General features: G+C 51.9%; 1 protein-coding gene across 1 annotated transcript in view; it reads left to right on the top strand.

Moving 5' to 3' along the window:
* NCBP1 (nuclear cap binding protein subunit 1) overlaps positions 1–16,549 on the top strand; it is a 92,547-nt gene that overhangs the window by 51,588 nt on the left and 24,410 nt on the right. Inside the window, exons 13-14 of the mRNA XM_044271306.1 lie at positions 353–415; positions 1,267–1,341. Of these exons, the coding sequence (XP_044127241.1) occupies positions 353–415; positions 1,267–1,341 (138 nt within the window). The remainder of the gene's footprint in view (positions 1–352; positions 416–1,266; positions 1,342–16,549) is intronic.

Here is a 16,549-nt window from a genome sequence, read left to right as displayed (position 1 = left end):
GGTCTACTGCAGCCAGTGGTCTCAGCTGTGACTACTGCAGCCAATAATTGACCCCCCAGTGGTCACATGGTAGGATTACCACGGAGGCTAATGACTGACTGCAGCAATCATGTGCCAAAGTAGTGTTGGCGCTGGAGCGGCAGGAGATTTTGTAGGGGGGTAAGGGTGGTTGTTTTATAATTTCTGCAGCTGATTTTATGTCTTATATTCTGACCGCTTTTGAGTAGTGTTACAGCAATAAAGAAGTGTACTGCTGTATTAGTTCTGTAAACCTGCTTGAGTTAAATGTGAATTTGCTGACCATTTTGAAATGTTTTTTATAAGTAATATGTAACTTTTACTTCTCTTCCAGGTTCGTAAATTGGTTTTCCCACCACCTTAGTAACTTTCAGTTTAGATGGAATTGGGAAGATTGGTAAGTGCTTTACAATAAAAAATGATCTGTCCTTTATAGATCTAATCATACAGTTGACAAGCAGAATGCATATATAGTTATGGTAGCAAATCTTTCACGCTAAGGGTCCATTCACACGTCCGCAATTTCGTTCCGCATACTGTGGAACGGAATTGCGGACCCATTCATTTCTATGGGGCAGCACGATGTGCTGCCCGGATCCGGAATTGCAGATCCACACTTCCGGGTCCGCAATTCAGTTCCCGAAAAAAAATAGAACATGTCCTATTCTTGTCCGCAATTGCGTTTATCATGTAGAGAAAGTTAATACAAGACTTACTAATGTATTAATATGGACAAATTGACGAGGTAAGTGCCTTGTATTAAAGGGGTTGTTTGAGGTCAAAGCTGAACCAGGACATATGCCCTGCTTCACCCAGGCAGCCCCTCTGAGATGAGCAGCAGAGCATTTCACGCTCCAATGCTCTCCCTTGTCCTGTTCTGAATCGCACAGGGCAAGGGCTTTTTAGGCAGATTCGATGATGTACCGGGTCTCTGCTAGGTGGCATCAGCCTAGCAGAGTTCCTGTTGACCACCCACACTAATGGGCAGGCTTTAATGCTGCCCTAGCCTGTAAAAGACAGAACTATACATTAATCTGCTCTGTAACATGACGGGTCTTCTTTAAACATACATATTGACGTGGGAAATTAGACAAAAGTTATTTTATAAATGTATTTATCATAAAAAAAAACATAAGTTAAACCATAGGACATCTTCAGATTACACCGCCGGTGTAAACAATTCCTTTTTTAATATTGTATGCTCTTGAAATTTAAATATTGCTGATTATTACAATCTTTGTATTTCAGGGCAGATTGTGTTTCACAGGACTTGGATAGGCCTAAACCCCAGTTTGTTCGGGAAGTCTTGGAAAAATGCATGAGGTAGCTTATAGTTCTAATGCTAATGTATACAATGCTATATTTCCTGTAATGTAACTCTTACATATCACTTTTAAATGTAGCTGGACAACCTCTTAATTTGCACTCGCCGATGGAGCAGGCCGTTATTAGGAAGGAACTGTTAATTCACGATAGCTACGTACTTGTCATTGGAGGTGAAGAGCTGCATTTACATGCAGCAATCACCTCAATTATATGGGGACAGGCGAATACTTCTGCTGCCCAGAAACAATTTAATATGCTGCAAAAACTATGGTTTTACTCGATGAATGAGCATTTTGCTAATTTTATTGAATGATCTGCTACACCTTTTACACATCTGATTATTGGAAACAAGCATTTGTATGAATGTTTGTTCCCATTTATTGTCCTGATAATAGTCCAGTGTAAATCCTCTTTAAAGCAAGGTACCCTGGCTGCTTAACCACTTCAGATCTGCTCGTTGACTATAAACATCCGGGTAGTGGTTGTTTATCTCTGAATGGACGTTCTGAAACGTCCATTCAGAGATCGCATCTGCACGCTAATCCTGCAGCTTCTGTGTCAGGGGTCCGCTGTCAGTGACAGCAGGCCACCCCAGAGAGAAGGCATGGACAGTTCCCAGGTGTCCCTGCCTTGTAGATCGATGCATACACAGTGCTGAACAAGCGCTGTGTGCTTCCTGTCCTGGCCCAGGGGTCGGGAGAGTGCAGGAGCTGTTGGGTCTTCCATAGACCACGATCAGACCTGCACTGAGGCTGTGCAGCTTCTCTAGGGGCTGTAGTTCCCATGTAACTGGGGTTGCTATGTAAGCCCCAGTTACAGGAGAAATCAGTGAAAAGAAAAAAAATGGCGATAAATGTCCCCCAGAGGTCTTGTATGCAAAGTGTGAAATAAAAAAATAAAGTGTTTTTATAAAATAAGGTTTCTCATGTAAAACAACAAATCCCCAATTAAGTAATAAAAAAATATTGACATATTTGGTATTGCCGCGTCCGTGACAATCGGCTCTATAAATATATCGCATGATCCACCCTGTCTGATAAACACAAAAAAAAGTCAGACATTTTTGTCACCTTGCATCACAAAAAATTGCAACACCAAGTGATCAAAAAGGCGTATGTGCCACAAAATGGTACCAATAAGTCACCTCTTCCCGCAAAAAATGAGCCCCATTATAAGAAAATCGCTTAAAAACGAAACAAAAACTATAGCTCTCAGAACATGGAGACATTAAAACATAAATTTTTTTTGTTTCAAAAATGCTATTATTGTATTAGTGAAATAATAAAAAAAAAATATACATAATGGGCATCGCTGCGTCCGTAACAACCAGCTCTAAAAAAAATGGTGCCAAGCAAGCGATCAAAAAGGCGTATGCCCCCCAAAATAGTACCAATCATCGGTCACCTCATCCTGCAAAAAATGAGACCCTAACTAAGACAATTGGTCAAAAAGAAAAAAAAAAGCTATGGCGCTCAGACTATAGAGACACTAAAACAACATTTTTTTGGGTTTAAAAAATGCTATTGTGTAAAACTTAAATGAGAAAAAGTGTACATATTAGGTATTGCCATGTCTGTAATGACCTGCTCTATAAAAATTTCACATGGCCTAACCTTGTAGGTGAACGCTGTAAAAATAAATAAAAACTGTGCTAAAACAACCAATTTTTTCGTCACCTTGCCCCATAAAGTTTTATAATGAATGATCAAAAAATCATATGTACCGAAATATGGTACGAATAAAACCATCAATTCTTCCTGCAAAAAAAAACAAGCCCCTGCACAAGATGATTGGCAGAAAAATAAAAAAAAATATTGAGTTCAGAAAATGGAGACACAAACATAATTCTTCTTTTTTTTTTTTTATGTTTTATGCAAAACTGAAACAAAGTAGACCTATTTGATATCATTGCATCTGTAACAATCTGCTCTATAATAATAGCGCATGATCTACCCTGTCAGATGAATGTTGTAAAAAATAAAAACAGTGCCAACCTTGCCTCTCAAAAAAAATGTAATATATAGCAAATTAAAATCATATGTACCCCAAAATACTACCAATTAAACTGGCACCTTATCCCCTAGTTTCCAAAATTGGTAACTTTTTTGGGAAGTTTCTACTTTAAGGCCCCTTTCACACGGGCGAGTATTCCGCGCGGGTGCAATGCATGAGGTGAACTCATTGCACCCGTACTGAATCCTGACACATTCATTTCTATGGGGTTGTGCACACTAGCGGGGATTTTTCATGTGTATCACTTGTGCGTTGCGTGAAAATCGCAGCATGGTCCTCTTTGTGCGTTTTTCAGGAAACGCAGGCCCCATAGAAATGAATGGGGTTGCGTGAAAATCGCAAGCATCCGCAAGCAAGTGCGGATGCGGTGCGATTTTCACGCACTGTTGCTAGGTGACGATCGGGACCCGATCATTATTATTTTCCCTTATAACATGGAATAATAGCATTCTGAATACAGAATGCTAAGTAAAATAGGGCTGGAGGGGTTAAAAAAAATAAAATAAAAATGTAACTCTCCTTAATACACTTGTTCGCGCCGCTGGCATCTCTTCTGTCTTCATCTGTGAGCAATAGGACCTTTTGATGTCACTACGTTCATCACATGGTCCGTTACATGATCCATCACCTTAGCAATGTCATGAGCGTAGTGACATCATCAAAGGTCCTATTGCTCACAGATGAAGACAGAAGAGATGCCGGCTGCGCGAACAAGTGGATTAGGGTGAGTTAAACATTTTTTATTTATTTTTAACCCCTCCAGCCCTATTTTACTTGGCATTCTGTATTCAGAATGTATTATTTCCCCTTATAACATGGTTATAAAGGGGAAATAATAGCAATCTACACTACAACTAACCCAAACCTGAACTTCTGTGAAGAAGTTCGGGTCTGGGTACCACAGTCAGTTTTTTTTATCACGCGCGTGCAAAACACATTGCATCCGCACGATAAAAACTGAACATTGGAATGCAATCGCAGTCAAAACTGACTCCAGTTGCGTTCCTACTTGCGCGGGTTTGCCGCAATGCACCGGGACGCATCCGGACACGCTGGTCTGCAAGGGGCCTAAGGGTGCATCAGGCTTTAACTGGGACATGGTATCTAAAAACCGGTTCAGCAAAATTTGACTTGCAAAAGCCATATGGTGCTCCTTTTCTTCTGCACCCTGCTGTGTGCCCTTACAGTTTACGACCACATGTGGGATGTTTATGTAAAACGCAGAATCGGATAATAAATATTGAGTTTTGTTTGGCTGTTAACCTTCGATGTGTTTAAAGAAAAAAATGGATTGAAATGGAAATCTTCAAAAAAAGTGACATTTAGAAATTTAATCTCCATTTTTCTTTAATTCTTTAATTTGGGCGCTCCACAAGAATTAAAGAAAAATGGAAATTAAAATTCAAAATTTCACTTTTTGGGCAGATTTTCCATTTGAATCCATTATATTTTTTTTTTTAACACATCGAAGGTTAACAGCCAAAGTTTGTAAAATTAGTTTCTCGCCCAATTCCTTGGGGGACACAGGAACTCTTGGGTATAGCTTATCTCCATAGGAGGCGTGACACTAAGTAAAAGACTGTTAAGCCCCTCCTCCAGCAGCTATACCCTCAGCCTGGAGAGAGAGACTTTCAGTTTTTTGCTTAGTGTCAAGGAGGCAAGACACCCTCTGCACTGCAGAGTTGTCTTTGTGAAGATTTTTTGATTTCTTACTTTTTTATTTTATTTTCACTTGATTTTTTTTTTTTTTTTTTTTCACAGGGACAACAGAGTCGCAGCAGACTTCTCTGTTTTCCCGGGGTTGAGCTGCGCCAGGGCCGGTTATCCGCCCTGCTGCCTCCCCCACAGAAGAAAAGGAGGACCAGGGCAGCTCTTGCTCCCCTGCATCCCGCCAGCCCTGGGTCGCCCACCTGCAAGCCCCTCTCCAGCTACTGTCACTTCTGTGCCAGTGGCTGAAGGGGCGGCCCCAGCTGGATGGACAAGAGGGTGAAGACATCACATGGTGAGGTGGCTAGTGCAGCCATTCCGCTCCCCCTCCCTCCCTCCCTCTCCCTCCCTTCCTTGTGACTTCCTCCCCTCCGCTCTGTCTGTACTCCGTTCTGCTGACCTTGTTGCTCCGACTCTGGGGCGGCCTGTCGGCGGTGCCTTAATGTTACTTGTCAGTACTAGCGGCGCTCATGGGAGGGTTGTTAGGAGCGGCCGGGTCTTGTGATCGCCGTTCGCGCAGGGCCGCTATTCTACAGGCCCCTGTCTTTTCGGCTCCTGCCTTTCGCTTCGCTGCGGCGTGGGACATGTGGTGATTGGATGCGCGGATTGAATCGCGCGCGCGCGCGAAATTGTGTTCGGCGGGGGGCGGAGTTTTTTTTTTTTTCGTTGCCGCGTCCTGCTGGTTTTCAGTCAGGGGCCGGATGTTCTTCTTCCCGCGCCTCACTGGTCCCGCCTCCTCTCGTGCCTGCGTGATTCTGTGATCCTCACTTCAGAACGGACCACTGCTTGCCGCCGCTGATCTGCTGCTGCTGCCGCTGCCGTTCTGCTCCTCTGTGACCTGGTAGGACTGTTGACCCTTTCCTCCACTGCAGCCCCCTGGCCTGGACGCAGTTTTTTTCCACCAACATGTCTGACCCCTTAGTGCCTGCGGGACCCTGGTATCATACCTGCACCGCATGTAAGGCGCCCCTTCCTCAAGGGCAGCCTGACCCGCATTGTTCGCTTTGCAAAGACCCATCGCAGGGTCCGCCGTCTGTTGTGTCACCCCCTGGCCTGTCGGATCCCCCTGACTGGGCTAGATCCCTCTCCCAGGCTGTGGTTAGTCTCACTAGCGTTGTGGGCCGACTTGCAGATGTGTTGCCCTTGTCGCAGCCGGATGATTCCCCTGCTGGGCCCTCCGGGTCCGCTGTCCTGGCCGACCCGTCTGAGTCTCTCTCTGCAGGCGATTCCTCCAGAGTCCGCCAATCCCAGAAGCGGTCTAGGGCGGATCACCGGTCATCCTCGGACGCCTCGGTATCCCCCCCAAGGGTGCGTTCTCAGTCGGGCCCTTCCTCCTTGCAGGATTTGCCCTCTGAAGGGGAGCTGGTTGATTCCGATTGGGATATGGATTCGGCGCTGCCTTCAAAGCTGGCTTCCGCTGTGGGCCACCTCATAAACAGTATCCGTGATACCTTTAAAATTCGCGATGATCCTCCTGATCCTGAGAAAACCAGTGTTTCCTTTTTTCGCCAGAAGCAGGCTTCAGCGGTTTTTCCTCTCCATGCTGACTTTTCGTCAGTGGTTTCTAAGGCCTGGGCCCGTCCTGATGCACGGTTTACCCCGCCAAAAAAGTTAGATGTTTGTTATCCGTTTCCGGCGGATTGCATCACAAACTGGGCGTCTCCTCCTAAGGTCGACCCCCCTGTGGCCCGTTTGTCCAAGAGCACGGCTATTCCCGTCGCAGATGGTTCTTCCTTACAATCCACTGAAGATCGTCGTATAGAGGCCCTTACAAAGGGTGTCTTTTCGGCCTCCGGATCCGCGCTTAGGCCAGTCTTTGCTTCCGCTTGGGCGGGTAAGGCGGTTTCAGAATGGGCATCTCAGCTGGATCTGGAGCTTGAATCTGACGTCCCTATTCAAGACCTCCGTGCCCTGGCTCAACTTATCGTTCAGGCTGGAAAATTTGTATGTGAAGCATCCCTGGATGCAGGGGCTCTTATTGCCCGTTCGTCTGCTCTGGCCGTGGCGGCTAGGAGAGAGCTTTGGTTAAAGGTTTGGTCGGCGGACGCCGCGTCAAAGCGGTCTCTTACTAGCCTTCCTTTCTCTGGTGCTCGTTTGTTCGGAACCCGTTTGGATGAAATCATCTCGGAAGCCACGGGGGGGAAGAGTACCCATCTTCCCCAATCCAAGGCTAGGAGCTCCACTCGTGGTCGTCCCACCTTCTCCCGTTTCAGGTCTTCTCGTAGGGCTTCCGCTCCTCGCTCCGCCTCTGGTCCGTCCGCTAACCCTGTCCAGGACAGGCGTAAGAAACCCTTTTTTCGGACCCAGCCCTCCTGGCGCAAATCTCAACCTGCTCGCGCTCCCGCGACCAAGCAGCCCCCCGCCTGAAGGTGCGCCCCCACCCACCCGGGTGGGGGGACGTCTCCTCCTGTTCAGGGACTTCTGGCAGGCGCACGTCTCCGACGCCTGGGCTCTCGAGGTTGTGTCTTCCGGATACAAACTCGAGCTTGCGTCCCTTCCCCCAGTTCGGTTCTTTCGCTCTCGGGTTCCCCGGGATTCCCGAGGGGCGGCCGATTTCTTTGCTGCCGTTCGGACTCTTCTAGACAAAGGGGTCATCATCCCGGTTCCTATGGGAGACAGGTTCAAGGGGTTCTATTCGAACCTTTTTGTGGTCCCCAAGAAGGAGGGTTCGGTGCGACCCATTCTGGATCTGAAACGGCTGAACCGATTCCTTCGTCTTCAGCGGTTCCGGATGGAGTCTCTCAGGTCGGTGGTGGCCTCTCTGGAACAGGGGGAGTTCCTGGCCTCCATCGACATCCAGGACGCCTACCTTCACATTCCAATCGCACGGTGTCATCAGTGCTTTCTGCGTTTTGCAGTGGGGTCCGAACACTACCAGTTCGTTGCCCTTCCCTTCGGGCTGGCGACGGCCCCTCGTGTTTTCACGAAGGTCCTGGCCCCGGTCCTCGCCTTACTTCGCTCCAGGGGAGTTTTTCTGCTTCCATATCTGGACGATCTCCTAATCAAGGCGCCTTCTCTGTCACTGACTTCAGCCAGCGTGGATCTCTCGCTGCAGACCTTGCGCCAGTTTGGTTGGGTTATCAACCTACCCAAATCCTCTCTTGTTCCTTCCCGGCAATTGGTCTTTCTGGGGATGCTGCTGGATACCGATTCTGCGGTGGTTCGTCTTCCGTTGGAGAAGCGCCTGCTCCTCCATCGGTCGGTTCGGAGCCTTCTGTCCCACCGCCGTCCTTCTTTCCGGTTCAGCATGCGGGTCCTGGGTCAGATGGTGTCCTGCTTCGAGGCGATTCCTTACGCGCAGTACCACTCCCGCACCTTTCAGACGGCCATCCTGTCCGCTTGGGACAAGTCCCAGGAGAGTCTGGATCGGCATTTTCCCCTTTCCCCCCAGGTTCGCTCCTCTCTCCTCTGGTGGCTGCGGACCCCTCTTCAGGGGAAGTCCTTCCTGCCATTGACTTGGCTGGTGATTACCACCGATGCCAGTCTGCGGGGTTGGGGGGGAGTGTTTCCTCCCCGGTCCGTCCAGGGCACTTGGTCTCCGTCGGAGTCCAGACTGCCGATCAATGTTCTGGAGCTGAGAGCCATTCTTTTCTCACTCCGACACTGGACTTCGTTGCTGCAGGGTCGCCCTGTTCGGGTCCAGTCGGACAATGCCACGGCTGTGGCATACATAAATCACCAGGGGGGCACTCGCAGCGCGGCGGCGATGAGGGAGGTGTCTCTGATCCTTCGCTGGGCGGAGGTTCATGTTCCGGCCCTTTCGGCCATTTACATTCCGGGGGTGGACAATTGGGCGGCGGATTTCCTCAGTCGGACGACGATCGACCCGGGGGAGTGGTCTCTGCACCCCGACGTCTTCGAGTCTCTTTGTCTCCGTTGGGGTCGTCCGGACGTGGATCTCATGGCCTCCAGATTCAACCACAAACTTCCCATCTACGTGGCCAGGGCCAAAGATCCGGACGCTTACGGCGCGGACGCGCTCGTCCTCCCCTGGACGGAGTTTTCGCTCCTCTACGTGTTTCCGCCCCTGCCTCTTCTTCCGCGGGTCCTTCGGAAGATTGCGGCGGAAGGCACGCCAGCAATCCTAATCGCCCCGGACTGGCCGCGTCGTCCGTGGTACGCCGACCTTATGTTGCTTCTGGCAGACGCTCCCTTGCCTCTGCCTCTCAGAGAAGACCTCCTCTCTCAGGGGCCGATCTTCCACCAGCATTTAGGGTCGCTACGTTTGACGGCGTGGCTATTGAAACCGCGGTCCTGACGCGGCGGGGGTTTTCGGCTGACGTGGTCCGTACCATGATTCGTGCACGGAAACCGGCCTCGGCCAGGATTTATTATCGTACCTGGCGGGCCTATTTGGCTTTCTGTGAGGCCTTGGGGACTCCCCCTCTGAGGTTTTCCCTTCCTACGGTCTTGTCTTTTTTGCAATCTGGTCTGGTTCTGGGCTTGGGTCTCAGTACCCTGAAGGGTCAGATTTCGGCTCTTTCGGTTCTTTTTCAGCGTCCGCTGGCTCCGCTCGGTCCGGTTAAGACCTTTCTTCAGGGGGTTGCTCATTGTGCTCCCCCCTATCGCCCTCCTGTTCCTGCTTGGGATCTAAACATTGTGTTGGCGGCTCTCCAATCTTCCCCTTTCGAGCCTCTGCGCAAGGTTTCCCCTCGCTTGTTGTCTTGCAAAGTTTTCTTTCTCGTCGCTATCACGTCTCTTCGGCGTGTGTCTGAGTTGGCGGCTCTTTCTTGCGTGGAGCCCTTCTTGGTTTTTCACCAGGACAAGGTGGTTCTCCGTCCTGTTCCGGACTTTCTTCCGAAGGTGGTGTCCGCCTTTCACCTGAATGAGGATATTGTCCTTCCTTCTCTGTGTCCGACCCCGTCGCATCCCCGGGAGCGGGAGCTTCACCGTCTGGATGTTGTTCGGGCTCTCAGGATCTACCTGGATGTGACCAGACCCTTTCGGCGTACGGATTCTCTGTTTGTGGTTCCGGAGGGTCCGCGCAGGGGGCTGGCGGCGTCTAAGGTGGTTGTTGCCCGCTTTCTCAAGATGGCTATTGTTGAGGCTTACCGTGCTCGGGGCAGGGATCCGCCCTTTGGTGTTACCGCTCATTCTACCAGAGCGGTCGGGGCTTCCTGGGCTCAGCGTAATCGTGCCTCGGCTGAACAACTGTGCAAGGCGGCCACCTGGTCTTCTTTGCACACGTTCACCAAGTTTTACAGGGTGAACACTTATGCCTCGGCGGATGCTGCTTTGGGCCGCTTGGTCTTGCAGGCGGCGGTGCCTTAATGTTTACGGTGCCTGGTTCGCTTTTGATTGTGGTCCCTCCCTGTTTGTGGACTGCTTTTGAACGTCCCAAGAGTTCCTGTGTCCCCCAAGGAATTGGGCGAGAAAACGAGATTTTTGTATAACTTACCAGTAAAATCTCTTTCTCGCTCTTCCTTGGGGGACACAGCGCCCGCCCATTATTTTTTTGTTGGCCTTCGGGTGTTTTTTTTCGGACTTGTTGGTATTGGTTTGGTTACTCCTTGCCTTTGTCTTGCACTACTTGGGCACATAACTGAAAGTCTCTCTCTCCAGGCTGAGGGTATAGCTGCTGGAGGAGGGGCTTAACAGTCTTTTACTTAGTGTCACGCCTCCTATGGAGATAAGCTATACCCAAGAGTTCCTGTGTCCCCCAAGGAAGAGCGAGAAAGAGATTTTACTGGTAAGTTATACAAAAATCTCGTTTTTCAGTAACTTGAGGGGTGTAGTTTCTACAATGGGGTCATTAATGGGGGGTTTCCACGATGTAAGCCCCACAAAGTGACTTCAGACCTGCACTGGTCCTTTTTAAAAAGTGGGTTTTGGAAATTTTCTTAGAATTTTAGAAGCAATTCTTAAATTTTTAACATCCCCAAAAAAAAAAGGTGACATTTACAAAATGATACCCACATAACGTAGAAGACATATGGGGAACGTCAAGTAATACATATTTCTCGCCCAGTTTCCTTGGGGGACACAGAAGACCTTGGGTATAGCTCATCTCCATAGGAGGCGTGACACTAAGTGAAAACTGTTAAGCCCCTCCTCCACAGCTATACCCTCAGCCTGGAGAGAGAGACTGCCAGTTTTTGCTTAGTGTCCAAGGAGGCAAGACACTCCCTGCTCTAGCAGGGCTGTTTTCTCCTTTGTTTAATTTTTTTGATTTTTACTTTTTTATTTCTTTTTGTTCCAGATCATCAGGGACAACAGAGACGCACTAGACCTCTCTGTTCTCCCGGGGTTGAGCTGCGCCAGTGTCGGTGTCCCGCACTGCTGCCTCCCCCACAGAAGGAAAGGTGGACCAGGGCAGCCCAGCTCCCCTGCATCCCGCCAGCGCAAGGGTCGCCCGCACGCCAAGTCCCTCGCCAGCGTCCTGCCACTACGGTGCCAGTAGCTGAAGGGGCGACCCTGCTGGAACGGACCGAGGGTGAAGACGGCTGTGGTAAGAGAGAGGCTTCTCCAGCCCTACGTCGGCCTCCTGCGTGCTGGACTCCCATGCTGGTCCCGGCGGACCTACGCTGGCTCCTGGGCTAGCTGTTGCCCAATAATTATATAGCCCCACACCACCACCATATTGGTGGCCGCAGGGCGACAATACAATGCCCCTCCATAGGGTGGCATTGCTGTGGAGGAATATAGGGCCAGAGACCTGCTCCTAGCTGCCCCTAACACAGGGGTTATGCCGTCCCTCCCCCTTGCCGGTCGCAGTTCAGTAGGGGGCCCGCGCTAGCTGCCCCTGTCTCTCCCTACAGATGTCCATTAGGGCAGGAGGTGCAATGCTGGCCTTCGGGGTCTCCCTCCTTACCGGTGTGCTACAGCCAAAGGGCCGCTCCAGACGCTGCCGGACGCAGGGCCTCGCGGCCTGCATGTGGACGCGATGCTCCAACAGGCCCCGGCCGACTGCTGATGCTTCCGGTCGGCCGGGTGCCGCAGACTTTGACCCAGGCTTTGGCCTGCTACTCCGGACCTCTGTCTCTGCCGGCCCGCGGGGTGGGCACCCGCGGCCGTTTGGTACATGCGTCAGCCGGCTCCCTCCAGGTCCCGGCTCACCGTCGTTGCCTCTTGGCCGGCCGGGCGCCGCAAAAATCTAGGCCCCGGCTTCGGGTCCTACTAGGCCGCAACATCCCGGCCTCTGTTGGAGGGGGCGGGAACGTCTCGCGGCGCGAATTCTTCCCGCCCGCACGTCCTCCGCCCCCCAGGGGATCGCAGCGCCGCCCCCAAGGCCGGATCTTTGTTAACCTGTTGGGTGCCGGCCATCTCCAAGGGCCGGCTCCCTTCTGGAGGACCCCCTCTATGTTCTGGTGGGCTTCCTAATAAGCCTATACGAGGCTATGTCCCTGTATGGTGGCCCTTTCTTGCCTCAGAGTGGCTGTTTTAAAAAAAAAAAAAGAAAGGGCTTCCATGGCGGAGTTATTAAATAACGGAATGGCTGCGCAGGACGCTGCAGCATGATACAGTGGTGCTGGCTGCATGCTATGCCCCCCTTCCGTAGGCGGCATGTCGCGCTCCCCGGCTGCAAGTCTCCTCTTTAGGCGGACCCTTGCCATCTACCGGGATACGGCGCTAGCCAAGTGTAGGCGCCCCTCTTCCGCCCGTTCTATGGCAGGACATCACCTTTCCAGTTATGGTGCTGGCCATGGGCATGAACCCCTTCCTGAGTGGAATTCTGCGCTCTCTGGCCGCAGGCTAGCCATGGATTCCCTGCCGGCCATGTGTGTAACCCCCTTCGGCGGAACGCTGCACTCCCGCTGGGTTCGCTGTCGGCCATGTGTATGAAACCCTTCTATAGGAGGAATTCCGAATTCTCGCCAGATGTGGTGCTGGCCATGTGCACGTCCCCCTTCCATAAGCGGAACACTGCTCTCTTACTGGATTTACTGCCGGCCATGTGCATGACTCCCTTTCATAAGCGGAAGGCTGCACTCTTATTGGTTTGCATTTCTCGCGGTAGGTTGCTGGCCACGTGCCTGAGTGCTTGCACTCTCACCAGATCCGCTGCCGGCTATATGCATGGCCCCCCTTCCGTGGGCGGTGTTCCGCACTCTCGCTGGATTACTGCCGGCGTGGCCATGCCTCTTCTCCTCAGGCGACTTTCATGCACTTTTTTACTGACTGGGTGTCATTGTGCCAGCACGTTGCCGGCCAGGTGCATGACCCCCATCCATGGCGGATGCTCGCGCTCTCCTGTGCATAACCCCCTTCTATAGGTGGAATACTACATTCACCGGATCGGTGCTGACCATGGCACGACACCCCCCTTCCTTAGGGGAACGCTGCACTAACTGGTTGTAATGCTGGACAGGTGCATGTCCCCCTTCTGGGGCGGAACAATTGCACTCTCACCGGATTCAGTGTTGGCCATGGGCACAACCCCCCCCCCCCCCCCCTCCTTAGGGGATCGCGGCACTCTCACGGGATGCGATGGTGGCCATGTGCACCCCCTCCCCCCTTTTTGTTTGGGTCACTGCACTTTCACCAAATGCGTTGCGGGCCGTGAGCATGGCTCTAACAGGGGTGCGCTGCTTGCACTCCCTTTGGGAATGGTGCTGGCCTTGTGCATAACCGCTTCATTCCATGGGCGGAAATTTGTACGCTCACGAGATTCACGACTGTCCGTGTGTATGCTGTACTGGACGTTCCCCTTTCATGGGCGGAGTAGTTGCACTCTCGCGAAATTCGGTGTTGGGTAGATTATTGCACAATCTTTTTTTGCTAGGATTTCCGGTGCATGCCCCCCCTTTTCAGGGCCTTTGCACTCTTGCCGTCGGCAGAGTTGCCAGATACCTTCCCCCCCCCCCTTTTTTTCCGGGCGGACTACTTGCGTTCCTTCGCATGCCGGTACTGGTCTTGTGCATAACTCCTTTTCAGGTTGCACTTTACACTTCCGTGGATACTGTGGGACGCTGTGCGCTCTGTGCGTTGTTTTGGGCCGTGTATGCCTTCTCCCTTGGGTGGGTTGGCCATCTCGCTGCCTGCAGTGTTGCTAGTACGTATGCCTCCCTTCTTCCTGCGACATACTTTTTTCTCTCTGGGGTGTGTTTGCTTGTCGCAAGCTTGCACTCTTCTCTGAGGAGATCGTTCTGTCCACTTGTGAGCCTAAGGTGTTGTTGTCCGACGCGCAACAATGGATGTTCAATGTATTCACAGATGTATATCTTGTATGTACGTAGACGGACTCTGCTGGCTCGCTACTGCACTGAGCTGAGTGGTACCCATTCTCCGGTGGGGTCCCGTTGTTGTCGGCACCCACCATGTTCGTTGGCCTTTCCACCTGGGGAGTGTTCGGGGTTCCTTGATGCGTACCCATTCGTCATTTCGTGACATTGTTTCCCTACGCATCCGGTCGGGGTCGAGAGTGTTGTCTACAGTGCCGCTCGACCTCTACGTTGGCTCTGGCGGGACTACGGTTCCCTCGCCTACTACCATTTCCTCTTCTCGGATGCAGTGTGGTGTGGGTCCTTCCTATTGGCACCCTTTGCGCTCCAGTCTGTTGCTACCAGGTTCAGACTGCTCCTCTCGGGTAGGTCGCCCAACTCTTCTTGGGTGCTTGATTGTCCAGGTCCTGGGACCTCCACCTTGGTTTCTTCAGGGTATTCGCCTGCTGCGACGGTGTACAGGTAGTCTCACAGAGTAGAGGGGATTCGGCTCTGCCTTTCCTCGCCGGCTCGGTTTTTTTTGGCTTCTGCTCTGGGTTTGTCGCTCCAATGTGGCTGCTGCCCCGGCCAGGCCTCAGTGGCTGTTCCGTCGTTGCCCCCCCCCCCCCCCCCCCCCCCCCCCCCTCCTCTGGGGTGAGCATGGTTGTTCGCTTGGATGGTTCCGGTGTTACTTGCGGTCTCGTACCATCTCCCTCGTTCTCGCTGGCGGTGCTAGCTGTTTGCCGGGCCTACCGCGTTTTGTCCTCCCGCTGGGTGCGGATTGCCTTTCCGTTCTGGGTGTATGGTCCTGTGGGACTTACTTTCTCAGTGACTTGGGAGGACTGCCCTTCGGTCAGGATTGTCCTTGGATCTCCCACACGGGGCTGTAGAACTCCTTTCTTTGGTGGCTACATCGACTTGGACTTGGCCTGTCTGGTCTGGGCATCTGTCGGATGCTGGGCAGACCCTTCTGGTTTCTTCCGTCTGTCCTTCTGCTCCCCCACTCCGGTCGGATACGGGGCTATGTTGTTCGGGGGCCGACAGGACCGTGGTTTCCGATCCTTCGGCCTTGTTACTGGTCTGCGCCTGATTCCATTGGGTTTTCTCCCGCTTGCTGGGTGATTCCTGCGAGCACGCTAGTGTTCGCTCCCGACTGTTTAGTACAGGTTTGGTTGTCGGGCTTAGGGTTCTTACCTGGGGTTTTGTGGGAAGCGGGGCTTTCCCCCACTCTGCCTTCTCGCCCTTGGTTCTGTCTTTCGCTAGTCCGGCCTGACCCTGGGACTGGGACTTCTGTTACTTGAAGTGTCAAGTGTCTGCGCTGTCCTTCCCCTTCCAGCGTTTCCTGGCCCTCCTGGGCCTTGTCATGTCCTTCTTCCACAGAGTGGCTCTGTGGTTCCTTTTTGTTGTTTCCTGGTTCCGCCCTGGGAACTACATACTGAGCTCTCTGCGCTCCAGTCTTTCCCTTGGAGCCGTTGCAGGAGTTCTTCCTACTCCTTCTGTCTTGTACGGTTGTGTTTCTGTTGCCATCATGTCTGACGGGTGCCTGATTGGCGGCCCTTCGTGTTCTGTGCCTTCTGTCCTTTTCCAGGACAGGGCTGTTCTCCGTCCTGTCCCTTCCTTCCTTCCTTCTGCAGGTGGTATCTGCCTTCTTATCAACGAGGCTTTCGTCCTTTTCCACCCATCCCCGGGTACGGACGCTTTACCGTTGGGAGGTTGTTGGGCCTTGCAGTTGTTTACTTGGAGATCTCCGACTCCGGTCGGCGTTCGGTCTCTTGTGTTTCCAGGAGGTCAGTGCAAAGGTTGATGGCCTCCAGGGTGGCCTCCTCCGCTTTCTCAGAGTGGCTTTTGCTGTGGTTATCGCACCACTGGCAGGGTTCTGCTTTCGGTGTCACCGTTCATTTCATCAGAGCAGTCGGTGCCTCCTGGGGCGGGGGTGTTAGGTTTCGGCCATTCATTTGTGCAGGGCGGTCACTTCTTCCTTGCACACCTTACCGAGTTCTACTGGGGGCATACTCAGGCTTCGGCGTATGCTGCCTTGGGCCGCCTGGTCTGCAGACGGTGTTTTCTTGATGCCTTCGGGTGCTTCGCCTTGGTGCTGTGGTCCCTCCCCTCTTGGACTGCTATTGAACGTCCCAAGGTCTTCTGTGTCCCCCAAGGAAACTGGGCGAGAAGACGAGATTTTTGTATTACTTACCAGTAAAATCTCTTTCTCGCTCTTTCCTTGGGGGACACAGCACCCACCCATTCTTGTTTTTTCTTTGCACGGTTTCCGAGTTTGTTTTACCCGTTGGGTAGTTGGCTTGTTGGTTCCACTTTTGGACTTTGCCTTTTCTCACTGCTTGGAC

Source organism: Bufo gargarizans, chromosome 1 (genome assembly GCF_014858855.1).
Source record: "Bufo gargarizans isolate SCDJY-AF-19 chromosome 1, ASM1485885v1, whole genome shotgun sequence".
Taxonomy (NCBI): domain Eukaryota; kingdom Metazoa; phylum Chordata; class Amphibia; order Anura; family Bufonidae; genus Bufo; species Bufo gargarizans.
The sequence above is the reverse complement of the archived record's forward strand: the minus strand, read 5'-3'. Positions and strand labels throughout refer to the sequence as shown.